This window comes from Colletotrichum truncatum (assembly GCF_014235925.2).
Source record: "Colletotrichum truncatum strain CMES1059 chromosome Unknown Contig_0001, whole genome shotgun sequence".
Lineage (NCBI taxonomy): Eukaryota > Fungi > Ascomycota > Sordariomycetes > Glomerellales > Glomerellaceae > Colletotrichum > Colletotrichum truncatum.
In genome coordinates, this window is record NW_027222398.1 from 3914267 (window position 1) to 3941231 (window position 26965).

General features: G+C 51.1%; 7 protein-coding genes across 7 annotated transcripts; 3 read left to right on the top strand and 4 right to left on the bottom strand.

Annotated features, from left to right (window-relative positions):
- Positions 1-367: 367 nt before the first annotated feature.
- Positions 368-3109, bottom strand: CTRU02_201065 (C6 zinc finger domain-containing protein; the record flags this gene model as incomplete). The annotated part of the gene is made up of 7 exons (XM_070203788.1): positions 368-623; positions 690-1265; positions 1332-1493; positions 1571-2380; positions 2493-2567; positions 2655-2683; positions 3044-3109. 7 exons carry the CDS (start codon positions 3107-3109, stop codon positions 368-370), a joined length of 1974 nt encoding a protein of 657 aa, XP_070062370.1.
- Positions 3110-4268: 1159 nt separating this feature from the next.
- CTRU02_201066 (MFS monosaccharide transporter) lies at positions 4269-6399 on the bottom strand (the record flags this gene model as incomplete). Its single annotated transcript, XM_036730615.1, has 10 exons — positions 4269-4424; positions 4491-5285; positions 5342-5442; positions 5499-5553; positions 5611-5686; positions 5738-5869; positions 5935-5973; positions 6034-6080; positions 6134-6174; positions 6231-6399. 10 exons carry the CDS (start codon positions 6397-6399, stop codon positions 4269-4271), a joined length of 1611 nt encoding a protein of 536 aa, XP_036577639.1.
- A 984-nt stretch (positions 6400-7383) lies between these two features.
- On the top strand, positions 7384-10652 carry CTRU02_201067 (glycosyl hydrolase family 2; the record flags this gene model as incomplete). Its single annotated transcript, XM_036730616.1, has 3 exons — positions 7384-7963; positions 8026-9415; positions 9497-10652. The coding sequence occupies 3 exons, from the start codon at positions 7384-7386 to the stop codon at positions 10650-10652; spliced, it is 3126 nt and encodes a 1041-aa protein (XP_036577640.1).
- Positions 10653-11701: 1049 nt separating this feature from the next.
- Positions 11702-12619, bottom strand: CTRU02_201068 (uncharacterized protein; the record flags this gene model as incomplete). Its single annotated transcript, XM_036730617.1, has 1 exon — positions 11702-12619. The coding sequence occupies one exon, from the start codon at positions 12617-12619 to the stop codon at positions 11702-11704; it is 918 nt and encodes a 305-aa protein (XP_036577641.1).
- Positions 12620-14052: 1433 nt separating this feature from the next.
- Positions 14053-16283, top strand: CTRU02_201069 (uncharacterized protein; the record flags this gene model as incomplete). Its single annotated transcript, XM_070203789.1, has 4 exons — positions 14053-14081; positions 14330-15021; positions 15078-15472; positions 15930-16283. The coding sequence occupies 4 exons, from the start codon at positions 14053-14055 to the stop codon at positions 16281-16283; spliced, it is 1470 nt and encodes a 489-aa protein (XP_070062371.1).
- Positions 16284-16625: 342 nt separating this feature from the next.
- On the bottom strand, positions 16626-17021 carry CTRU02_201070 (uncharacterized protein; the record flags this gene model as incomplete). Its single annotated transcript, XM_036730620.1, has 1 exon — positions 16626-17021. One exon carries the CDS (start codon positions 17019-17021, stop codon positions 16626-16628), a length of 396 nt encoding a protein of 131 aa, XP_036577644.1.
- A 1912-nt stretch (positions 17022-18933) lies between these two features.
- CTRU02_201071 (uncharacterized protein) lies at positions 18934-26951 on the top strand (the record flags this gene model as incomplete). The annotated part of the gene is made up of 6 exons (XM_070203790.1): positions 18934-21619; positions 22054-22213; positions 22269-23223; positions 25335-26135; positions 26248-26562; positions 26625-26951. The coding sequence occupies 6 exons, from the start codon at positions 18934-18936 to the stop codon at positions 26949-26951; spliced, it is 5244 nt and encodes a 1747-aa protein (XP_070062372.1).
- Between the last annotated feature and the right edge of the window lie 14 nt (positions 26952-26965).

Genomic DNA, 26965 nt, shown 5'->3' on the forward strand with positions numbered 1-26965 from the left:
AAGATAAGTTCGTGATTGAAATAAGACTAGGCAATGGCCAACATCCATTCAATATGATATAATCATTATTGAAATTTCGATAAAGCCAATTCCGTGTCTGTTTACTTTTTATGGAATCGACGATTGATTACTGTATTTTTCGAGATGGTATAGTTTTAGTTCGTCTCAACACCTTCATCCGATGTAACCTTTGCACCTTGGGATAACAATAACACCATCTATACATTCAAATCGGCTGCTTCAAGTTCATCTTCACCCTCGGCAAAGCCATTATGATTTTATTATCCCAACGCCCTTTCCATGATCCCGCTACTCAACACCTATGTAACATTAAATCTCAACTACATAACAGACCGCCAAACTTCGTCTAGCTGGCAGGTCCCCGCCTTCTCATGGAGAAGGAGTCATCCGCCCGGTAGACCTCCTGGATGAATCGGTCCGCGTCACCTATCATTCGAATGCTCTGATCCACACTCGGCGAGGTCGGCTCCCCCATTACAGCTTGCCAGCCTTGTAGCAGCTGCTTTAGATGATCTCCAGTCCTGAGGACCTCGGGCCCAATCATGTCCTTCAAAGCCGAAATACGACACGCCGCAAGCAGAACGAGCATTGCGCCGGCCATTCTGTTGTCACACCATCTGGGTTAGTAAGTCTTTCATGAAATAAGGTAGGATGTGAGGTAAACTCACGAGAGCGAGCAGATCCACGTATCGACCAGAACCGTCTGTCCGAAACCCCTCAAGTTCAAAATATGCAAGAGGCACGCATCCAGACAAGCCTTGCAGTTCTTGAGCGCATCCTTGTTGACCAGGAGCTCGGAGCTCGCCCCGTTCCCGCCAGCCATGCCGCTCAGCATCCACATCAGATACGGACGGTAGATTACGCTCCTGCACGTGAGATACCTCTGCCGCAGGAACCCGCCGTGCTCCGTGGCCGTGCTCTGCCCTCCGATATCGCCAAAGCCGACCCTGAAGGCGAAGGCGGGGGGTAGGACCTCGCGCCATTCGTCGAGCTGGTGGTTGAGCTCGGCGACGACGTAGGGGAAGCGTGCGTGGTCCATGGCGGCGCCGGTGCTGCGTGCGTAGAGGAGCTGATGCACGCGATTGAGTAGGCGACGCATGGAAATGCAGGCCAGGAAGTACATTGACGACTGCTCTTCGACTTGGGGGTCTTGGTGGGTGTTGTATTCTCCTGGCAGAGGCGTCGAAGATTCGATGCGGGCTACACCGGACTGCGGGAGACCGGAGAGCTCCGCGAGGTAGTCGCTACAAGTCATTAGCGAACGACGGTGACTGAAAGGTAAAGGGAAAAAAAAGAGTGTGTGGCGGTACCTCTCCAGAATGTAGCACGACCAGAATATCCTACGGATTCGTTCTTGGTCTTCCGCAGACTCGGATTCCGGCGTGTAAGACAGCAGCAAAAGGCACTTTGCAGACGCAGCGTTGATGTACTCCCACGCTTGCAGCGGCCGGCGAAGGAAGGCAAAGTACAATCTGAGATTCCGCATATCACGTCAGCACGTAAAATAGCGGGTTCGGGGAGCATGTGTGTGTGTGTGTGTGTAGCATACGCTGTGAAGAATAGGCAATGGGTCGCAGTGCTGCCGACGTTGGTGTGCACGACATGCAGCTTTTTCAGCACGCTGTCAAAGTACATGTCACCCATGGCCCTCCTCGCCGCCCTTCGCTTCTTCTCCTCGTCGGTCATCGTCGTCCCGGCAGCCAGACCGGCGGTGACTTGGCTGGCGCAGCCCAATGCCATTGTCAAAAGCGACAAGCATGCGAGGATGCTATCTTCCTCGGGAATACCCTCGGAAATCAAGCTACGCACTTGGGAAAGTTGGCCACGAGACATGGTCGGGTACCAAAAGTTGATGGTGTGTTCAAACGACTCGATGATACCGTCAATGTCCTCGGCCGTCACGTACGGATACATGGTTGTCGCCCGCGCCTTGACTGCCGGCCTCGACTGCTCGAGGTGAAAGATGGAGACGTAACCATCTCGCATGCTGGAAAAGACGTCAAAATGGGGCCATTGCAGTATGGACTCGGTGGTGCTCGTGTGCATGGAGTCCAGCACGGCGTTCTCAAAGTTGTTCTGCTGGTACTGGGTCTCGGAGATCGGGGTGCGCTGCGGGTGATGGATCTCGTTCAGGGGCGAGCCGGAAAAGGAACCCCGGGAGGCGGATCGGAGGGCCGGCGAGACCACGGCAGGACGGTATTCGGAGAAGGGCGGCGCTCCCTTGAAACCACCCCCATCATGAGAAGCGTTCGGTGAAAAGTGGAACGGGGAAGCGGGACTAACGATGGTGGCCTTCATCTCATGGAGAAACTTCTCCACCCTCAATACACCCTCCAGGATGAGATCGCTCTTCCCGCGCCTGATTGCCACACAAAGCGGTTGAATGGTCAGACCTTGGTATTTCCTTCTTCGTATACGAGTGTATTGATTCGCCGGGGATGACGGCGCCGGTGGCCGGGGGCGGGACTTACGAGTTAGCCTCGGATCCATAAGTGCAGTCCTGCTGCGATGCAGCACAGGAGGCGCATGGCGTGTTGCCATTGCATCTAAGCAAGAGGATCGTTAATCTTCCAGACGGAACCGAGGGCTTGGGACGACCAGGGATCTGGCCGTGTGGTTCTGGTCATGCGTACCTGATCTTCCTGGCGCGGCATGTATCGCACTGCAGGATGTGACGTCGGTCAGCCTCATGTTCATATGGTCAAAAAAAGTATTATAAAGTTCTTCCCAGCAAGGTGCCATTGTGGTTGGTAGTCCGATGGGGTGTTCTCCACTGTATAAGTTTTCATTAAGGAAAATGAGGTTGAATATTAAAAAGCGGTCGAACACGTTCCATTGTGAGTGGAAACGCAAACATTATGAAAGGCACACTTTTGATCATCTCAAGTCCGAGACGGGTGGTGAGGATCATCATCCTTCATTCAGTCTGGTGGCTTTGGTGGCCTGATGAGCCATAACCAAAGAGGAACAAGGCCGCAACTAGCGGAAGAGAGAGAATAACAAAAGACGCCCCATAACTCACCGCATGGCTCGTCCTCAGCCTCTTCCTGGCAGGTTCAGAAATCGACTCATTATCTAAAGAGTCCATCGCAGCAGTCGCAAAGGTTGGGTGGCATGGTGTTGCAGCCAGTTCCGCAGTGAGGAGGGAGCTTCGATCCGAAGCGGGCCGAAGGTAAAAAGAGTGCGCGCTACTAGTGTACTACTACTGCTGACTGAGTAGACCACACTACGTATGAGCAACAACAGGATGGGAAAAAAAAAAAAGACTGGATTGCGCAAGGGGGTCCGAACGAAGAATCCTGGCAGAGGGGAAGGAAATGCATTGGATATACATATGCAAACCCACGTGTGGTGCGGGGGAGACACGGTGTGGAGAAGGGGGTGGGTAAGAGAATTGGAGAAAATTTGACAGGTACCAGGTATTCTGCTTAGTATATACTATTTAGTATAGCTTAGGAAGGGAAACCCTGAGGGGGGGATGAGGCCGATTACTACTAGTATGCAGAAAAAGGTAGTGTGCTTCGCTCCGCAATGCCCCGGCACTATTCTGCTGGCCCCCCCTCTCTCTCTCTCTCAACTCCTGCTAGTACGTATGTAATAGCCTGTTACATAGTATGTATGTGTGAGGCGGGTGGAGTTCTTTGTCCATGGATGCCGCTGTCACTGGAGAAATTGCCGGGGATATGTCCGTGAAGGGTAAATTGTGAGTTGGATGGGGTTGGAGATTGCACATGTGATGTACACAACCGACCCCTTAACTAAAGTACTCGGTTGATATATAGGATCAGATGTTCTCCCACCTACCGTACTGGTACCGACTTTCAGTTTCGATCTCGGTTGAGGGAACACCATCTGCTTCAGTTGGTCATGATGGTGCTGCTGTAGGATCTGGTCACTCTTGCAGGAGAAACGGTACCGCTCCAATCATGTAATCCCGGCAATGCTGGTGCGGTAGCAGTCAACCAACACTACCCCAACCCCCTCCAATCGCCTCCTCATCCTCAAGCGAACCCAAAAAAACCTCGGCTGACTTTCCACACTGTATCAGTAATTAAGTGACACTATTATAGTTTCTCTATTTGAGTCTTATTAAACGATATTGTTTATTATTTGTGGCTTTCCACGCGCTTAAGAGTATTATATTTCGGTAGGTGAAGCAGGGGGCTGCTGAGTGACCTCCGGGCCTAGACCGGCGTGTGAGCCGATATTACCCCACACAACCCGCCAAACCCGGTCCGAGTGGACCTTTAGACAGTGTCGACCAACTTCTCGTCCAACTTCATGGTGTTCAGCACAGTCTGCGCTGACCGCTTCTCCAGACTCTTATTGACAGGGTTGGGGGCAGCGAAAACCTCACTCAGTTCCTCCAGAGTACGGCCCTTGGTTTCGGGGAAGAAGAAATACTGAAAAGCCAATGGTCAGCAAACACATTTCCATAAAAATTGAGGCTAGAAAACTTTGTTACTTACGATGAAGGCGGCCTCAAACAGGTCCCAGAAAATAAACACAATGTAAAAGTAGTACTTGATGTTGAGGAACGCCGGTCCACTGGAGTACTGGATGATGGTGCTGGCGACAGCACTGGCGAAGTTGCCGATAGCAGTTCCCTTGGCACGCGTAGCCGTGTCGAGAGTTTCGGCAATATACATACTCTGGAGAGGTGTCCAGCCGAAGCTGAAAACGATACCAAAGATGAAGATGAAGGCAATAGTTGCGTGAGATGCAGCAGCGTTGCCATCGCCGTCCGTAGACAGCTTGGAAGTGCCAGTGATGATGGCGAAGCAGAAGGAACAGAAGATGATGGAGTAGATCAGGAGCGGCCGGCGGCCGACAACATCCGTCATGCGAGCTCCAGCGAGAGAAGCGATGAAGCAGAGGATGGGGTTGACTGCGTTCAGGGCCAGGACGCGCTTCTCGTCATCGATGCCGGCGTTCTTCAAAAGCGCAGTCATGTAGTAGCTGCTGAGTGAGTTACCGCTCACCTGTCCGAAAACGGCCATGCCGAGGACGCAGATGAGTCTGCGGCGAGCAGAGTGAGTGTTCCAAAGCTCGCTGTAGTCCCACCACTTCTTGTCCGAAGCGTCGGTCCTGATCTGCTGGGCCATCTCCTGGAGTTGAAGCTGTACGATGGGGTGGTCGACGGAGCCTTCGCCGTGGTAGGTTGCCAAAACCTTGGCCGCCTCTTCGTGCTTATCGTTGGCAATGAGCCATCGAGGAGATTCTGGGATGAAGAAAACTCCGATGCAGATGATTCCAGAAGTAACCTATTGGTTTTTCTTGTTAGCAAGAAAGAATGAACTGTGATTGGACCACTGCTTACCATCTGGATCCAAATCGGGATACGCCAACCGTTCTCACCCGTGATGTAGGAGCAACCGTAGACGACCCAAGAGGCGATAATTGAGCCTACGTACCAGGTACCTTTTGTGCTACGGATTAGTTGGAATCTTGAAATATTCAGGCCAAGTGTCTCTCACAGTTGTAGACGCCGGTAATGGTACCTCTCCAAGCTGGATGAGCCATCTCAGATACCTGCGATATGTCAGTAGCTATTCCAAATTACGTATGGAAATACCAGCAAATACTCACATATGTCGGAGCGGAAACGCAAACGAAACTGACGCCAAATCCAAGGACAAAACGGCCGGCAAGAAACTGGCCCGCACTATCCATTATTAGCAACCCGTTTAGCAGTCGTGTCGCGGTGACTTCTTACGTCTTTGTCGGAGCCTGAACGCAAGTGCCAATGATGACAATTGCGCTGCCGATGAACATGCCCCATCGACGTCCGAGGTAATCGTTCGTTGGTCCAGTGAAGAAAACAGCCGCCACACTGCCGATGTTGTACCTGGTTCGGACATGTTAGATTGTGTCCAGAGGCTCGGCTTTAAGACGGCTTTAGATCCCACTTACATGGCAAAAATAATACCGGTGCTCTCGTCAACAGTTTCCCTGTTGTCGTTTTGTTAGCTAGCCCCCCCACCTCTCAGTTTCCGTCAAAGGTTTGCTCACTTGTTGAAGTATGCCATGTAAGATTTCAGTCCGTTAAGACCTCCCATCTTTTCAAGGTTTTAGCTTCACCTCGCCATATTCGTTCACGGTTGCTACTTACGAGGGATCCATCGTAGCCGTTGAGGGCACCACCGAGGTACGCTGGGGAACAAATTAGCACATTATTCAGTGTTTGCTGGAGCATCTGGATCTTTTACCGATGATGAGAACGCCGTACAGGCGAAACATGGACTTTGTCCATGGCGAGTACTGGCCCTCCTGGGTCTCGTGGGCGATCTGAACCGCCGAGTCAACGTGGATTTCCGGCGACAGTTTGGGCTTCTCGGCGTTGCCACCGGCCGCCAGGTCGGACTTCTCGTCGGACATGGTGGATCAGACTACGAGATACCAAGCACACGGGCTCAAACTAAGTGGACCGAGTGGTCAGGAACAGTGGAGAGGCGTGGAGAGCAGGTCTGGGATGGGTTCCATCAAGAGAAAAGAAAGATGGAGAGAGCGATACTGCGGCCCTCTTAAATGCTGCGGTCATAGACCCCCCGGCCTTTCGAGAATCGAGCTCTCCCCCGCATTCGGGGCCATCAGGTCATTCATATTGAACCTTTTGGAAAACCTGGGGGAGAAGGTCACGGCCGACCATCAGCGAAACGCAACACGAGCGCTTGCAGCTCCAACCCACATTAGCCGGGGGGGGTCTAGACAAAAAAATTCGATCCGGGGTAGAATGCGTGAACTTGCCGCTTGTTGGAGAAGAGCCGCCAAGGAACATGGTCCGCCGAATGAAAGCAAGGAAATCCTATGGTAGGGATGGCAGACGTTGCAACGGTCTTAGCATCCCCCCCAGGGGTGGTGCATGACCGGCCCCGAGTTCCCCGGACCCAATCAGAACCAACACCGGCCGGGGAGACTATGCTGCTTACGGCGACTTCGTGCGGAGATTCTGTACGATGGACGGCGAGGACGGGGGAAAGAAAAAAAGAAAAGAAAAAGAAAACAGGGATAGCCTTTGGAGTAGGCCTACACAACTGGCCTGCACAGTCAACAATGCCACATGACTCGAAGCTACCCCGAATCGACAGGTTGGTCAATTCGTTGCCCCACGTTCGGTCGTCATATGGCGGGACAACAGGAGCTTCACGAGACGGAGCTTGCAGATGGGAATTTTGGCCCAGTTCCCCGTTTTGCGCCAAACGGATACACTCGCGTGGAGCATTGAGCTCGAATAAATAACTCCTAGACTTTGGGCAAGCCGTCTGCCCACTCGTCCTGGCCTTTTTTTTTTCCCCCTTTCACTTTCATTTCCCTCCAATCCGTGTCTTAGCCCATCGTTAACCCCTCCAGTAAACCGTCACGATGGCCCCTCAGAGTTTGCCCCTCCAAGCAGAGGAGGGAGTTCACGATTATGAGAACCCCGCCGTCTTCCGACGCAACACTCTTCCTCCTAGAGCATACTTCATTCCCGAGACATCGCTGCTGCTCAACGGCGTCTGGGACTTCCACTACGCCGGCACTCCTGGTGAGGCCCCGTTGCCGGAAGACAAGGACGACAAGTGGGAGACCATCAACGTCCCCGGACACTGGCAGCTCCAGGGCCACGACTACCCGTGGTACACAAACACTCAGTTCCCCATCCCCGTCAACCCGCCGTACGTTCCCAGCGAGAACCCCACGGGCACATACAGACGTACATTCTACGTGCCCTCGACCTGGGATGAGAAGTCTCAGCTGCGTCTGAGATTCGACGGAGTCGACAGCGCATACCACATCTGGGTCAATGGCACTCTCATTGGCTTTGCCCAGGGCTCGCGCAATGCGTCCGAGTTCGACGTCACAAGCATTCTCAAGCGGGACGGCCCCAACGAGGTGTTCGTGAGAGTCTACCAGTGGTCCGATGCGACCTACATTGAGGACCAGGACCAATGGTGGTTGTCTGGTAAGTGAATTGAATGTTTTGAGCGTTTAACAAAGTAGTAGTTCTGACCGATTCGGGTGTAGGTATCTTCCGCGACGTTACCCTTTTGGCTGTGCCTGAGCCTACCAGAATCGAGGACTGGTTCCTCCGCACCGACCTTGACGAGAAGTACGAGAACGCCACCCTTCTTGCAACTGTCGATGTCAAGACGGCCGAGAAGGGAACTCTAAAGCTTACTCTGAGCGAGCTTGGCAAGAACGGCGGCGCCGTCGTTGTCACCAAGGAGGTCGAGGTCGACCCCAGCAACCCCAAGGTCGAGCTCAGCATTCCCGTCACCAACCCCAACAAGTGGACTGCCGAGACTCCCTACCTCTACCGCGCCGAGCTCACCCTCGGCTCCCACACCGTCTTCCAGAACATTGGCTTCCGCAAGGTCGAGCTCAAGAACGGTCTGATCAGCGTCAACGGCGTGCCCATCCGCATCCGCGGTGTCAACCGCCACGAGCACCACGCCCACTTTGGCCGCGCCGTGCCCCTCGACTACATCAAGCGCGACCTCCTCATCATGAAGAACCACAACATCAACTCCCTGCGATGCTCGCACTACCCGCCTCACCCGAGGCTCTTCGAGCTCGCCGACGAGCTCGGTCTGTGGGTCATGGACGAGGCCGACCTTGAGTGCCACGGCTTCTACGACGCCATCGCCAGGCCCCAGGACGTCCAAGAGGAGGCCGACTACGAGGAGCGCAAGGCCGTCACATTCCCCAAGGCCGGCAAGTACACCAGCGAGAACCCCGTGTGGCGCGAAGCCTACCTCGACCGCATGGTCCAGCTGGTCCACCGCGACAAGAACCACACCAGCATCATCATGTGGTCTCTCGGTAACGAGGCCTTCTACGGCGAGAACCACAAGGCCATGTACAAGTACGCCAGGGAGTTCGACCCCAGCCGCCCCATCCACTACGAGGGCGATGTCAAGGCCGAGACTGCCGACATGTACTCTTACATGTACCCTCCCATTGACCGTCTGACGCGCCTCGTCACCACCGAGGGCGTCAAGGAAGATGGAAGCTTCGACAAGCCCGTCATCCTGTGCGAGTACGGCCACGCCATGGGCAACGGCCCCGGTGGCCTGGACGACTACATTGAGACCTTTGAGAAGTTCCCTCGTCTCCAGGGCGGTTACATCTGGGAGTGGGCAAACCACGGCATCTGGAAGGAAGACCCCGATGGCAAGAAGTACTACGCTTACGGAGGAGACTTTGGCGAGCGCCCCCACGACGGCACGTTCGTCATGGACGGCCTCCTCCACAGCACCCACGACCCTACCCCTGGCTTGATCGAGCTCAAGAAGGCCTACCAGCCTTTGGCGCTCTCCGTCGAGGAGAACAAGCTGGTCATCTGGAACAAGTACGACTTCGTCGGCGTTGAGCACCTCTCCGCTACCTACAAGGTCGAGGAGCTGGGCGAGAAGTGAGTACAAACATCCCATCTAAGCCCCAACCCCCCCAAACAAAGCGGGCAGATAAAACTAACAAAATAATCCAAACACAGATCCTCTCTCCTCGCCTCTGGCAGCCTCGAGGTCCCCAAGGTCGCTGCCGGCGAGACCGTCAAGGTCGACCTGCCCGCGTCGCTGGCCAACATCAAGTCCGATAAGGAGGTCTACATCACCGTCACTTTCGGTCTGAAGGACTCCACCAACTGGGCCGAGCCCGCACACGAGATCGCCTGGGTCCAGCACAAGCTGTCCGGTGTGGCCTCCGTCCCTAAGCTCGCCCACTCCACCCTCAGCTCCAAGCTGGAGGTCAAGCAGGTCCGCTCCACCGTCACCATCTCGGGCTCCGACTTCGCCTTCACCTTCGACACGGCCCGCGGCTACCTCACCTCTTGGACCGCCGCCGGCGTGCCCCTCCTCGAGAAGGACGACTCCACCAAGGCGGCCATCGCCCACAACTTCTGGCGCCCCCCCACGGACAACGACAAGCCCAACGACGTGCCCTACTGGGTCCGCTACGGCGTCAACGCCTTCGACAGCACGCTCAGCTCCCTCAAGATCAACGAGTCCGCCGACAAGGTCGAGATCGTCGCCACGACCTACCTCAGCCCGCGCATCCTGGACTGGGGCTGGAACAACGTCACGACCTACACCATCGACGCCACCGGCCGCCTCACCATCGCCGTCGACCTCAAGTCGAGAGGCATCAAGCCCACCCACATCCCGCGCGTCGGTCTCAACCTGCGCCTGCCCAAGGCCCTCAACAACGTCAAGTACCTCGCCCTCGGCCCCGGCGAGTCCTACCCGGACAAGAAGAGCAGCCAGCGCCTCGGCGTCTTCAACGCCACGGTGCCGGAGCTGCACCAGCACTACGACGTGCCCCAGGAGGGCGGGAACCACTTGGAGACCCGCTACGTCGCGCTCACCGAGAGCCACGGCCGCGGCATCCGCGCCACGCCCGCCGACGCCGCCGTCTGGTCCGAGGAGGAGTGGCGCAACTTCAGCTTCCAGGTCAGCCACTACTCCACCAAGACGGTCGAGACGGCCGCGCACCCCTGCGACCTCGTCGAGGACGACGCCACGCTGCTGCGTCTCGATGCCCGCGTCGCCGGCGTCGGTTCCGCCGCCTGCGGTCCCAACGTCCGCGAGGATCTGAAGATTCACGTCGGAGACTTCAAGTTCGGATTCGTGCTTGAGCGTGTTGGGTTTTAAAAACTTTGGAATGAGGAGCTGGTCACGATTGAGATGAGAATGATGTATTGGGTTTAGAAAGTTATTTTCCCCGCTGCTTTAGGAGCAGAATACTACCTATGAATTGTTATGAATGCTGGCATTTTTCCTGATTGTCTTGTTGAATTGATAGCCATTGCTGCTCTAGATGGCGTGAACTGCTAATGAAAAGGAGGAGAATTGATGAAACTAAGAGAAGGAGTTGTTGGTAATGATTAACACGACGACTTGGTCTGTTGGTCTAAAATACCTAATTCGTGGGCTGTGATAGAGTGGGTAGAAACCGAAGCGATTCATTCAGCAACGCGCCAACTAACTTAGTGCAAAGTTGCCGCCCCGCTCACCACAGTCGGGTACAAGAAGTACTTCCGCAACTGGCCGGTTGGCCCAATGGCAAGGCGTCTGACTACGATTCCATCGTGCAATCAGGAGATTCTGGGTTCGACCCCCAGGCTGGTCATATTTTTTGCATTTTTGCCAATTTCTCGACGGTATTGAATTGTTTCACTTTGCTGCTGGAATAAGATCTCGGATGGGAGTCTTTAACTGCATTTTTTCTATCTCACATTTGCACCCAGCTGTGGTAGCGAAAGGTCCACTTACATCCTGTCTTGGACTTTTCCTGATGGAAACCATCAAAGGAACCAAACCAGGAGGCCATTTCCGGACATTACAATGATGCTTACTTATGTCGAGATTTGTATGTAGCGGTAATTCTGACAGAAGTAGGAGTTGATGACCGTCTAATGCGGCGTCTTTCTCTCCCAACCTTCGTAAGGGAGACAACTTGGCCACATAAATAATATATTTGGCGTGCAATGAAACGAAACTGGACCGATCAATATGCATGGAATGATCCAGAATCCTGGTTGATGCAAACAACATAGTGACCAGTTCAACACATTCTAGGAGACCAAGAGGCTCTGGTGGAGTGATGATGAAAAGGTGCTTGATTCTAGGTTTACTTTCAGGTATCAACAAACGACTTCTTGTCTAGAATACACCCGCCACAACAAGCATCTCGGCCAAGCTTATACCAGTAGCAAGGGAAAGAAAGCCATGCCCAGTTGGGAAGAAATCACGTCAGCAAGCCAAACCAAATGGCCTGTGACAGCCACCATGACTTCCCATCTCTCCCCCAGAGCACCTGTGAGCCCTCTACCCATGAAGCTGATCCTGAATTGACTTTCCGAATACCTGAAGATTGACTTTGTCTTGTTGTTCGTGACTACGGCCAGGATTTCCCCGCCATCACTGCTTGAGCCAAAGTCTCGCACCTTTCGTTTACCACCGGCATCTGGTTTGAAGCTTGTCGTCTGGACCAGTTTGAATCCAGCTTTGCATGAGTTAGCGTGTCTAGTCTCATTGCCTCTTGAGCGTCTCCACTCAAAGGTTTCAGTGATTCCGTTGACATCCACATGGAAGGCAATGGTCTTGAAGGTTCCATCGATGTGGTTATCTTTACTTTCGAGCGTCTGCTGGTATTCCGGTAAGCCATCCACGGGAGGAAGAGTCACAGTGACCAAATTGCCAGAGAATCCGTATGCAACGCGAAGCTTTCCAGTGACTGTTGCCAACATACGACCAGATGAGTATGGGCCGTCATGAAGCTGGAATTCAAATCCACTTGAGAACCATCGGAGTATGCTTCCCGAATCTTTGTAAGAGATGCTGAACGATCTGCTATTCTCCTCGTCTGGTGGACTGAGATCGAAGTAGTATGTGCTGGGAAAGAGCTTGCGTCTTGTGTCTTTGCCACGAAATGTTGGGGGAAACTTGGCCATTGTGCCAATCGCGTCTGTGGAGTGATTCGAAGTGGTTGTCTGCCCATCAAGGGCGATAAAGTCATGACCGTTGGGCGACTTGTGGTAGTCATTAGCGGGAGGTTGCTCACGTGGGTTTGTTCGGGCGTCGGCAGTCTGAGCAATCGCTTCCTTGTAGTCGGCCATGATTGTGTCGTGTGGAACAGCTTAGGTAAGAATAGGTCGGTTGAATAGGAGACAGTACTGAAGGAAGCGAATGAATAACAAAGAGCTGCGAATTAAACGGGACAGAAGATAAATATCTGAATGAAAGGTTGTGGTGGTTGTTGATGGGCAGAATGATGATGCGTGGTGGTTTGATGGGTGGAAATGATAAAGGAATTTGGATCTCAATCTTGGGGTAGTTGACTGTGGAATTTGCCTTTCTCTTCTTGGACGTGGTTTCCGTTCTCTCCGTTCTAAGTGGGAATGATGTAATGCGAAAATAGTTGACCTAAAGTGGAAAGACAAGAACGATGGCTGCCGTGAGAAGTTTGGCAAGCACCTGAAAGAAGGACCCAGTCCATTGCCACTTGCCTATTGAAAGAGGGAAAGAAGAAAAGGAAGGAAAAGCATGGAGAATGGCTCCTGCCATGAGAGCAGTTTCATGTATTAACCTGCCTTCCCGGACAAAAGTGAGAAAGCACATCCACAATATGGCAACTTCCTGGCTAGATCATCGTACCCTTTCAAAGAGGAAAGACGAGAACAGTAATTTCTGTCATAAAGGACCTGCGTCGCATGATATCGTAGGCCAGAGAGCGAACTACTTTTCGATAAATAAAAGGCGGCAGCTACCCCTGGAGGATGAGGTACGCTACAGAAGGGCGCAGTTGTAGGTTCAGCCGAGACTTGAACATTTTCTGGAGCAGCCTTCCACAGAGAATACAGAAGATAGATTTACCTATAATACGAAATAGAGCAACACATGGGAATCTCTTGATGATCCCTCAGAAACCCAAGTAGGCTGCTGACGCGCATCAATAAAGAACAAGATTGTCGCAAGTTAGCATTAACCGCCGCATTCAAGTCTGAATGAATTCCTAAATATGCTCAAGTCTAACTAAAACTCTCAGACATAACATCTTTGCTAAAGTAAATACATCCAGTGCCATCCAGTCATTCAAGAGTCGTAAAAGGTGTTCACTTCCATCCAGTCATGACTATGTAAAAGTCTTGGAAATGCCAGAATTCATGAAAGTAGCTTTCGTTTTATAACGATAATATTGGCCGATCAACATGTTTACTGCATTCAGCCTTAAATCTATGCCGATGATTGTTTCCATTGCTGCTTAAAGGTCTTAATATCTTCCGTAACAAGCTCGGCATCGGCAGGCCAATGCTTGGCGCTAGCCGCCGAATTAACGGGGTGGGGTCAGCAGGGGCCGAGGCCGACCCCGAACTTTTACCAATCGTGACTACAACAGCAATACTACTTTTCAGTTCTAAAATTGCTACGCAACCCCATTTCCCTTGGATATCGTACTGTTTTCGTGTCATTTACCATTTCCTCTTCAAATTAGGTACCCGTATAACTGCCCTCATGGAATCGCCAAACCTGGCTCGAAGAGACCGATCCCATGCCTGCGGCCCATGTTATCGGCGCAAGGTAGCATGCGACCGTGCTGGTCCAGTCTGTGGGAGCTGTAGTAGAAGAAGAAAGCCAAGAGATACCTGCGAGTATGATTCGGTGGCTCGCCTTTCCTCAACATCCAGACTTCGGCGCCGTGAAAAGTCGGCACCGAGTCTCAACTCGGATTCTTCAACAAGCATCGAACCCCGGCCGTGCCGCTCCTTCCATCTTCCAGACAGCTTATTACGACAGTATGATAGTCATTCTGATCCAATCGATTCTAGCGACACGCCCTCGTGCGGCTATCTCGGTTTCACTTCTTTTCTCGCCATATATGAGGAAACTTGCGATGCTCTTTCTCCCCACCAGCCTCAGCTTGACTTCGGCTCATCTAAGCGCGATCAGCCTGTGAAAGATAGTGAACCTAAGACACCCAACCTCTCAGATGCATCACTGCAAGCGGGTCTCGATGTGCTTCAGTGTATTCCACGGCGGCAAGAGGCAGTGGCCCTCCTAGACTACCATTTCAATGCCTACGATGCTTGGATCCATCCTCTCGCGCGACTCATGCTCGATTCTTTGTACGACACATTCGGCCACATCTTCGAACCACCTGAGTGTAGTAAAGATCTCTTGACAGGTTTGGCATTGGTATTGGGTAAAAACACTTCCAAAGTCTTCTGCGAAGATGAACCAGATAGCCGACGCTGGATCAGTCAGTTTGTGGGTGCAAACATTCGCTGGGAAACTCTGGGGGTACTTTTCACCTACTGGGAGTTTGGTGCGCGCAGTATCAATACGCGGAGTGGCACTAGCGACATCCAGAAAACAAGTTTGAAACCTGCTGCAGTTTTCAGGAAGTCGATCGAGAGCTGTTTATCTCTTGCTAGGGCAGGAACGAAGACGGGTAACACTATGCTGGTGTATATCTACTATAAACGAGGGATCATTGACTCTGTCATTTCTGGTGATGCCAGTGAGTATTGGCATATTCTCAAAGGCTATGGTTTACACTCTACTAATGTTGAGAAGGTCTGTCATACTGGCAGAATCATGCCGAAACAGTTGCAATTCTGTCATTTCTTGGGCTACACATTGCTACCTTGAGCCCGGAACAACCTTACAAACCAACCCTCTCATCTGAAATACGGAGGAGAATCTTCTGCCATGTATTTATCTCCGACAAGGGAGCATCTTCTTTTACTGGACGACCGCCTCTCTTATCTGGAAAATACACGTCAACACCTCTACCACTCGACTTGCGGGGCGAATATCTCCTTTCGGATGAGGCCATGCTTGCAAGAGAAGTTGCAACGCTCGATGAGCAAGGCTGGAGCAAAAGCAACAACGTCAATTCTATAAGCAGTCTTCGAGCTCGTTTCTGCTTCTCAGTCATTTGTGACGAGATATTTGAGATTGCTCTGGCTGTTAGAAAGGTTACGCCACAGCAAACCATACTGTAGGTCTCGAAGCAGAAAATAGACCTGCACGCGAATTCGCTGACAGGATTCAAGTGATTTAAAGACACGTCAAATCGAAATACATAGTAGACTCCCACTCCGATTACATTTCGATCTTGAAGACATCAGAGACCCAACATACATTCCGAGACCCTGTACATAAGGCTACTCATACAACTTGAGCACCTTCAGAACCTGTTCTTCATTGAAAGACTTCTATGCCGCAGTGGCCACACACCAGTAGAGGATGGAAACCTTCTGCAAGTTAGTTTTGATATGGTTTCAACTGCAGTCTTGTTTTGGACCAACATGAATCGCTTTCCTTCAATTCACTTAGACTTTACGTGGTTGGTGAGTGATTTTCCTCATTTTCAAGAACTTGAAAACAACTACAGTTAATAATCGATTCTGACGAAACATCTAGGTCATGGCATTTGCCGTTCCAGGCGGCGGTGTTCTTTGCCTCGAGCTTCTCAAGCCCACGGATTCTCACATCTCGAACCCCGACAGAGACCCCAGACCATCTCGCTCTGCCATCATTCAACAACTGAGTCTGCTGGTTGGGTTTCTATCCTGGGTCAAGCCTTCAGCTTCAAACGGAGACCTCTGCGCTGACTGCAAGGTGGTAATCCAGCACGTGCTTAACCGCGCCTTGAACGACCCAGCTGGAGTCCACACCGGGGCCATTGATGTATCTGACTGGAACATTTCCACACGAATAGGTTATGAGTTTGACCTTCTGGATACTTTTGACTGGCTGCGGGCAGATCTTTCCTGAGTGCCAGGATCTTCCAAGTACAGGGGTTCTGACATCGGAAGAGTCTACGGGAGTGCCCCCACATCCCTGCTGGAGTGTATTCTTTTGGTCAGTCTTGGTACCGGCTACTTGGAAAAGAAAGCTGGTCCTTGAGAAAACCTTGGCGGTAAACAATCAACAATAATATATTAAATCAATTTTGTACTTGTAAACGTCCCTAACACATCGCCCGGACAGTGCTGGAAACCAATTGCCCACATCCAAAGCCATGTCTCAATTTTTGAATTGTCCGCCCTTACAAGAATGGGCCGAATTTCCCAGTACAAGGTCATAAGATGGCAAGAGAGGTGAAATAGGCATTTTCTACTCAAAGACGGAGACAGTTTCGACGATAAACTTGATACGTCCGTCCTCGGCAATTTCAGCGAACTGAAGCGTCTCAGTCCGTACAACTTTGCCTTCGGGCCCCTTGCCCTGCGCCGTGTGACGCTCGGCGAGCTGCGACCCGTCGCGCAGAAACTGGACAATCTTGAAGTCCACAATGCCGAGGTCAAGCGTGCGAAGCATCTTGACGTGCTCGACCCAAGCTGCGTAGTCCCGCACTTTTCCGAGTCCATCGTTGCGTGTGTCACGAATAGTGAAGTCTGGAGTGAAGAGCTTTTCGAGGTCGGACTCTGTATCTTCGAGCTTGCCCCGGAACAGGCTGAGGAGCGCCGCGGCGTAGGTGTCGGCGTTGTCGGTAAAGTTGGTCTTGGACATCTTGTTATTTTATAATTTTGTGTTTATAATTTACAAAACTTAAGAACGAAGACAGTTGATTGAACTTTGTCTTGCTTTGAACAATGAAACGTATTTGATCAGGCTTTCTTGAGTTGAGATTATTTATGCTTCGCGATTGCGCCCCTACTTTTATATCGAAAGATGTGGCTGCAAAAGGCTGCAGGCAGCCACAAAATGAAACAATGAAACTTGTTCATCACTACGATGTGGACGTTGTCGCTTACGCAAACACAATTGTTAGTTGTGAAACATTCTCCTGCGACGGCCCTGCGTATGCTGTGAGTGCTTAGACTCGCTTACTATTAGTAACAGGCATTGACTTGAGATCCTATCTATTGCTGCCTGAAGGCAGACGCAATGGATTTCAGACCATCGATTTTTGTAAAAGGCCTTGAGTGTGTGTTATTTTCTACTGTACACTAGGCAACGACCATGGGAATCAATCGGCATTAGCGATGCATGTACCGGTGCGGAGTCTGTCTTTCAAGAAACTCTCAGCAAATTACTCATTGCTGTGTTGGTATGTGCGCCAACGTAAGAGCCTATTAAGCTCTCGTTCAAGCCATCCCGGCGTAGTCACGCTATGGTTGCTACAAACAGCAACTTTAACACCTTCGGGTTAGGCTTATTCCATGCTTGCCATGAGGGAATGGTGTGTTCGACATGGCCCAGTGATTTGATTGTGTAGATCCCTGACTCGCTCCACAACCATCATATGAAACCCCTGATTGGACGCTGTTCAACGTGAACTTCTTGAGCAAAGTTGACGCGTCAAGCCCCCGCAAAAAGGGGACGTCAAACTTTACAGATCAGAAACTGCATCGTATGGAACAGTATTTCTGGTGTAACTTCCCGAGAAGGACGGAAGACAAAGCCGTCTTTGCGTTCAATTTCTTGATTCTTTTTCTCATCTTTTCTTCTCCTTCTTGATTAACTAAATCGTCCATCTCGGAGGGAGCTTGCCTTCATTCTCTACATCATGATAAAACTGTTGCGATAGTTGGAATACGGAGTCGTGTGGCACTTCCAGCCACACGCCCGCCAGGCTGAGAGGCCCAAGCCTCCCAGACCCACGTGACAGGCCAAGGGGGAATATCCCCACCTTCTAGTCAACAACACCACTTTCAACTATCATGAACCATCGATTAGAACCAATTTACTGTTATTTGTTATTGACGAACGGAATTCCGTTTCACCCCCTGTTTCACCCCCTGTGAAACCTACACTGATCAGTGGTAAACCTCACAGTTGCCATTAATTTGGTTAACTTCACAATTACCACTCTGCTACGGACAAACCGCAGATCAGCAAGGTCAACACCAGAAGAGACGACTTCTTGAACTGGATACCCAAGCCCAGGTAAAAGTAGGGATTTCGTGCTAACGAGAGAAGAAGCGAGAGTAACTGGGATCTACGGAAACCAGCAGAAGAAAGCTTCTTTTCCTCGAATCTACCAGCAATCCGATTATTCGAGTAACCTAGGGACTGCTACGCTCACCCTAGGCGGGATAAGGTTAATCGCAGCCAATTATCGCTGGCAAGAGCGTTCCATCACGCGTTTTCAATCACCAGAAGAAGAGACCTACCGAATCGACGGTCTTCCAACCTCTTCACGCCACAAGGGCGAAGATTCACGAATCCCACAAGGGACAACAACTTCCCCAACTACAACTATCCCCCACGCGCGGTGCCAATCACGAGGCGCCCGCTAGTTTCTCAATAAATCCCCAGACGAGGTGCCAACCGCGAGGCGCCTGCCACAAGAGACCTCCCCACTAGAAGAAGAACACGCCGAAAGATTCTAAACTTCTTAATAGTAAGGAGCGAAGCCCGAAGCGAGAAAGAGAGATTCACGAGAGAATCTACGAAGTAATCCTTTTATACTGTCAGAATGGAGCGAAATTCACGAGAAGGATCGCCCGCGAGCGGCGTCACTGCCAAAAGCCAATCAACAGTCCCCATCCCACAGAGAATCGAAAGTATGATCGATCCAGCAGTATGGGGCAACTGGGCAATCGACCTTACAAACGCTAGCCCACAGCAACTGGGTTCCTATATGGGTTTCCTACTTGAGACCTATGAGAAGAGGAATCTCACGGGCCTCGAGCTATGGAACGAAGTTTCTCCCGATTTCGCCGACTGGTCAGAAGAAGACTTCCAGAACGTACCTCCCCCAATCCTACGATTCTTCAGAGACCATTTAATCGGTAACGGCGTCTACGTCGAAATGGATGGCAAGAAAATCTCGAAAAACGTGGCATTAGCCCTCAAAAAGGAAGAATTCCACTACTGGTCACCCCAAGAACTCGAACAAGGCGTCAAGAGATATCGCAACCTGAAGGCTCTGATAAAAGACCCCGAATTCCACGAAGAGATCACGAGACCGGCAACAGTAGCCAACAGCACAGGAGGAAGAGTCGAACCAACCCTACAGCCACCTCCTCCACAAGAACAACAACAGTGGCAACTACCGTACCGACCGCCACATCCCACGGTCTCTCCGTTAACAGACTTCCAACCATACGAGTCAACAGACCGTATCGGAAAGCAATTAACAGAATTCGCGAAACTATACCCCGACGATATGAAATACAGCGGCGATATGTACGATGTACGCGAAAAGAAGGGCTGGACCGGACCGTTTACTTTAGCAGCCATAAACGGCGAAACCTGTACTGTCGATACGCCACGTGGTCCGAAGACCTTCCGGTCTACCGTAGTCAAACCATACTACGAAGATCCCGATCAACCACCTAATTCCATCGCCGCGCCAGAAGAAGAAGAACCCGAAGCTAAGATACCGCAGCAGGAAGTAGTACGCGACGAAATTATCGTCGCCGGCGGAGGCAGTGAACCGGACGAACCGCAAGAGGCACCGGAGCCACCGAGAAGACGCCCGGGCAGACCCCGGAAGAGACCACTGCCAATCGCCCACTTCACAGAGGAATTCAACGATGACCCGGATTATCAACAAATATTCCTATCGATTAAGGAGCAAGCAGACGAAGAATTGGCAATCAAACTACGACGAGAAGGTGTTATTACTACACCAGGCGAACCGTTCGAACAGTCAACTAAACAAGAGATCAACAGCCTCATCGCTAGAGGAGTGTTCAAATTCACCCAGTTCAATAAGAGAAGGCACCAGAACGTACGAATCTTCCGATCTCGTATCGTCAACGAAGTCAAGGGTAAAACAACCGAACCCTACGAGAAATCGAGACTTGTAATACAGGGTTACGCCGACGATAGCAAGAAGGCTATATTGACCCAATCGCCAACGATTCAACGGGCGAGTCAACGGCTAATTCTGTCAATTACCCCGTCACTCCTACGAGAAGGGAAACAACTATGGCTTCGAGATATCACACAAGCCTACGTTCAATCCTCCACAAGGCTCAATCGTACTATTCTCGCCTACCCACCGAAGCAAATTCAAGACCAGTACCCAAAAGGGACCATTATGGAGGTTGTGAAGCCTCTGTACGGAATCGCAGAAGCTGGAACCCACTGGTGGGCAACGTATCACAAGCATCACAGAGAGAATCTCCAGATGGTTACTTCTTCGTACGATCCATGCCTATTGATCTCATCTACCGAAAATCCACACTTTGGCTGTATCGGCATGCAAACCGACGATACCCTCGGTTTGTCAGACAAGGCGTTCTCACAATTAGAAGACGAACAGTTAGAAAAAGCGGCTTTTACGGCAAAAGCGAAGAATATCCTCACAATTGACGAACCCCTCCAATTCAACGGAGGGATAATCGCGCTGTCAACCGACAATTCGATCAATTTGAGGCAAAAGGGACAAGCCAAGAAGTTACGATGTATTGAGACTACTAAACCCAACCCAAAACAGCAATATGTCGAACAACGCGCCAGAGGGGCGTACATCGCGTCAATTTGCCAACCCGAGGCCTGTTTCGATTTATCCACTGCTGCCCAACACCAAGACCCCTCGCCAGAAGCGATAAAAGCACTGAATCAACGGATTCGATGGCAAATAGAATCGCCTAACCGAGGAATAACGTTTATCCCACTCGACCTTACAACAGCCAAGCTATTCGTTTTCGTTGACGGGTCGTTCGCTAATAACCACGACCTCTCCTCCCAATTAGGGTTTCTGATCATCCTAGCCAACGACACTTCCTCTGACAGCAACAACGGAGAATTCACGATTCACGGTAACCTCGTTCATTACAGCTCTACGAAGAGTAAACGAGTCACCCGCAGCGTATTAGCGTCAGAGATCTACGGGATGGTCGCTGGCGTCGATATGGCCTACGCCCTCGCCACAACCCTGGCGACAATCACTGACCACCTCAACCTACCAACGATTCAGACAGTTGTCTGTACCGATTCCTATTCGCTGTACGAGTGTCTCGTGAAGCTGGGCACTACCAAAGAAAAGCGACTCATGATCGATATCATGGCGTTGAGACAATCGTACGAAAGACGAGAACTACAAGAAATTCGTTGGATTAACGGCGAAGACAACCCTGCTGATGCCCTCACGAAGAGCAAACCAAATCGAGCCCTCGAGAGATTCGTTGATAGCAACACGATAACGATACGTATGGAGGGATGGGTAACAAGACCGTAACTACGGGAGAAAGTAGGGATAGGAGGCCGAATTGACGAGGAGACGGAACTGTATAGGGACAACGTATTCCAACCGCTTCAACACCATAAAAAGAGAGTTTCCAGTGTTGCGATAGTTGGAATACGGAGTCGTGTGGCACTTCCAGCCACACGCCCGCCAGGCTGAGAGGCCCAAGCCTCCCAGACCCACGTGACAGGCCAAGGGGGAATATCCCCACCTTCTAGTCAACAACACCACTTTCAACTATCATGAACCATCGATTAGAACCAATTTACTGTTATTTGTTATTGACGAACGGAATTCCGTTTCACCCCCTGTTTCACCCCCTGTGAAACCTACAAAAACCTTGCGATGAGACGCACGCAGTTTCTCTAGCGGAGAAGATACTAAAAGAGGAGTCGACAGAAACAACAGCCACGAGCTCGACAAGTGTCCAAACTATTGTTAGAGGGGACTCGCAACAGCTTAAAACCGATGGCCAAGTCGAATTGGAGCAGAAAGATGAAGAACGTGGACCTCTTCAACATATTCTCAGTACCCGTCAATTGGTAGTCTTGTTTGCCGTGTACGTGACCCCACCCTCCAGACCCCGAAATTGAGCTTCGACTAACCTAAAGAAGTGTCTGGGGGTTCAGTTTCGCCTTGGCCCTTTCGTTTGGCGTCTTCAATGTCCTAACCCCTTACGTCACAAGTGATTTTGGGAAGCACGCCCTCACCGCAACGACGTCGGTTGTGGCCAGCGTCACAAGTGGCATAGCCAAGCTGCCATATGCGAAGCTTTTAGATGTGTGGGGAAGACCCTGGTGTATGACAGCCATGGTTTTGTCCATGACAATAGGCTCCGTCATGATGGCCGCCTGCCAAAATGTTGAGACCTACTGCGCGGCGCAAGTCTTTTATTTCGTTGGCTTCTTCGGTATTCAGTTCAGCTTTACGATCCTTATTGCGGACGCCTTGCCCCTCCGTCACCGAACATTTGTCATGGGTGTAACTTCGACTCCATCCATCTTGTCAGTTTGGGCTTCTGGCCCAGCCGCGCAACATATCCTGGAAACCATAGGGTATAGATGGGGTTTCGGATGCTGGTCCATTGTTGTCCCAATATGTTCTACACCTCTTTTGTTCTTGATGTTCAAGTACGACAAGCAAGCACGGAAAGCTGGTTTGATTAAAATGCCTGCAGCCAACAAGACAATGCGTGAATCAGCCCTTTATCATTGTAAAGAGTTTGATGTCATTGGGCTGACTATGCTCGGCTCTGGCCTTTGCCTTGTTCTTCTAGCCATCAGCATCTACTCATATCAGCCCGGCGGCTGGAAATCACCCTTGATAATTTCCTTTATTGCGGTTGGCTTTCTCTTGCTTGCCGGCTTTTTGACTTATGAGAAGTATCTTGCTCCGGCAACATTCCTCCCATGGCAGCTTATTAAGGAGCCGACTGTCGTCTTCACCAACTTGGCAACAGCTTCATTTTATATCTCAAGTTCTCTGGGCTCGGCATACATATATTCAATGCTCATCGTCAGCTTCAACCAATCCGTAACAAATGCTACCTACATCAACAACATCGACATGGTCGGAGCCTCTATCGCAAATGTTTTGCTTGGGGTGGCCGTTCAATATAACTGTGGGCGAAACCAGCACAGAACGCTCAGAATGGGAAAAGTGGTGTTGTTGGTTGGAAGAACTAACTAACTGGCTAGAGGGCTGTGGAGGCTGGCTAAGACCAGTGGTGGCGGCCGTCAGCCCACGTGACGGGCCGGCGAGGCCTGCCACCCACAATGGCTGTATCGCACGCTCATACACCGGCCTTGCTCGCAGTGAAAAAACATCAACAACAGCGAGAACGAAATTTTTGAAAATCGGAGCAAAAACGGCCCCAAATACGCGTGCTCGCGGCCACAGAGCCCCCTTCGATGCAATGCCATCCTCGGCCTTGATTCTACGTCCCAAAGGGGCCCAAGATGGCCGCAGAGCACGCCCCGACTACAATGAAAAACTTGAGAGCAAGCCGCAAAATACGACATATCAATAGACAACACTGTTACCACCACCACAGGCGAGCCACAAGCCGCTACACGAAGCACTAAGACTGCGCCCAAACAATCAACTTCAACACAACAGCCGCCGACAGGTTTTGGGTCACCTGTCACCCCCGACAAAGTTTGCAACGTCCCACAACGACGAAGATGAGTCCGACAGAACAGTATCACCTTCCGCACGGAGAAAGCACCAGGCATTAGGCATGCTACGATCGATGCCACACAATACTACAGACCACAGACAGACTGGTCCCCTGTCGCCCCTTTTGCGAAGAAGGATTGGTGTCCCTTCAACGCGCGACAATGTCTGCGGAATCTGTGCGGGAGCTCTCATACCCAGTAATCGAACATGTCGGAGTCAGTGGAGCATTGTGCTTCGTGGAAGACCCTTGGGCCAATGTGGTGGAGGGCAATAGTGGTCAACAGGCAAGAAACAAGAGGCCACATAGGAACCCGGCAGGAGGCAACAAAGAATTTACAGATGCAACTGAGAAAACGGCATATACAAGTCCGGGAGGATACGGACAAAACAAAGAGACAAAGCTGAGCGCTGGGGGGAGACTGTAGGTACAAAGAACCAGATACGGTGCTACCAGCACCAACTGAACCGAAGCAGGAGGACGCAAAACAAGCATTCTAGAGAGCAACACAAAAGCGAGAAAGCAGACAGGAGAGCAACACACTTCTTCAACAGAGGGCACAAACACACAGAATAGAGAACATAGTGGGGAGCTTGGGGATAGCTGGCCCTGATGCAACATCAGGGCGAAGTGGGGCGTCGCTGTTCATTGTCGACGCTTCGGCTACCTGCCAAACCCCGCTTTCCGGGCATAGCTGCTGGCATAAGAGCGGCTTCATAACCGAGTAGGAATAAATCAATCAATCAATCAAGCCTTGCTCGCAGTGGAGACCACTTTTGTTGCTTGTGGGGACGGCACCGGTGCTGCAATTGCAACTGCGATATGGACCTGGATGTTCCGACAGAAACTAGCTGCCTACTTGCCAGCATCTGAGATGGCAAATCTGGACATTATCTATGAAGATATACAAGCTCAGTCTTCATATGTGGTTGGAAGTAGCGCCAGAACAGCCATCGATCGCGCTTATGGGGAAACACAGCGTGTCATTTTCATTACCGCTACTTCGATTCTTGCCGTCACCTGGATCTCCGTTTTTTTCTGGCGGGATATCGATGTAAGAAAACAAAGTGGCCGGGGTGTAAAAGTAAGGGGTTCGAATGCATGACGAAAAGAACCACTACGTAACCATACGTTGGCGTGCTGTTGCAGCGCCAAGATCTTAAGAATGGACCAGTCTTCTTCGTTAAATGCAGTGTAGTGAAACATTTGATTGGTATCACTGCATACCTTAACCCCCCTGAATACGGGTGACTTTTAAAGACCGAGCTCCCATCTCGGGAGTCGGGCAATTTCCCCGCCCCGAAACGATCTTGAGATTGCCGCAGCTTAGAAATCGTATATAGCCCATCTCGCTGCACCATACCGCACTCAGTTCCAGCAACATTAAACATCTAACTCAGAACTAACATGCTGTATACATTTGAAATCTTATCTCTGTTGGCCATTCTGGTAGGTGTTGTAACAGCCATGCAAAGAAAAAGATACTGACAATCTCCTCATTAAGCTTGTTGTCTATGGCGCAGCAACGGTCATCTACAACCTTTTCTTCCATCCACTGCGTCGATATCCAGGGCCAAAATTATGGGCAGCCTCGCCACTGCCCTTATTTTTCAGCGTTCTCCAAGGCAAGTCCTACGTCAACATCTTGGAGTTGCACAAGCGATATGGCGATGTCGTCCGGATCGACCCAAATAAGTTAGCTTTCGCACACAATGATGCCTGGAAAGAAATCTACGGGCATCTAAAGCGCGACCAAGAAGAGAATGGAAAGGACCCCAAGTATGTGAACAGCGATGTTGACTCGAGCCTCATCGCTGCCTCTCGCGAGAGGCACGGACAAATGCGCCGCGTCTTGTCGCATGCTTTCTCGGCGCGAGCAATGGCTGATCAGCAGCCACTGATTAACAAGTACATTGATCTTGCCATAGAAAGATTCCGTCAGCATGGAGAGGGCGGACTGAAGCCAATAGACGCCTCCAAGTGGTTTGAGTGGACAACTTTCGATATCATTGGGGACCTGGCCTTTGGCGAACCTTTTGGATGCCTCCAAAACTCTTCCTCTCATCCATGGGTGGAATGTTTCTTCGATTCACTGAGGTGTTTACAAACCATGCAAATTATGACCGACTTGCCCTTCTTCAGCCTCCTAAAGCCCCTCTATTTCATGCTTTTTGTACCCAAGGACACATTCAGAAAGTTTCAGGACACGCGGATGTTTGCTGAAGAAAGCTTGAAAAAGAGACTCGGTCTCGGCGCTGAGCGACCAGATTTCGTGGATGCTATGATAAGAGGCATCAAAGACCATGTCAGTGCCTCCCCGGTGCTGCTGTAACCTTACCTTCAGCTTCTATGAGCAGCTCTTTCAGCAACTTCGCTTTCTTTACCCAAAGACCAAGGCTAATGTAAATTCATCGCAGTCATTGTCTCGGCTCGAAATGAAGGACAATAGTGTTCTTCTCACGACAGCTGGCTCCGAGACCACCGCAACAACGCTTGCTGCAACGACTTATTATCTCTGTAACCATCCCAAGGTCCTTGCCAAGCTGAACGCAGAAGTCCGCTCGTCTTTCCAGAGCGAGAGCGACATCAATGTGAACAGCGTCCAAAGTCTACCATACATGCTTGCTGTGCTTAAGGAGTCCATGAGAATATACCCTCCCGTGGCCGTGGCGTTGCAGCGCCAGACGCCACCTGGCGGAGCAGAAATAGCCGGGGAATACGTACCCGGAGGGGTAAGTCTGAAGACGGATGATTTTGTCTGTTCTCGCATTCCTCTAACGCCCTGTGTTTACAGACGTCTCTGGGTATCTGGCAATATGCGGTATATCATAATCCCGCTAAATTTCAGCATCCCGACTCCTTCATCCCGGAGCGCTGGCTGGACGATGAACGCTTTGAAAATGATCAAAAGCAACTACATCAGCCGTTTTCTTACGGTCCGCGCAACTGCTTAGGCATGAATCTTGCCTACGCCGAGATGCGACTTATCCTCGCCCGTATCATCTGGAACTTTGACCTGCAGCTGGCACCGGAGAGCCTTGGCTGGGGGGTGAACCAGAAGGTCTTCTTTTTCTGGGATAAGCCTCCTCTCTGGGTACATTTCAAGGCAAGACAGATGTGAGAAGCGGAAAACAG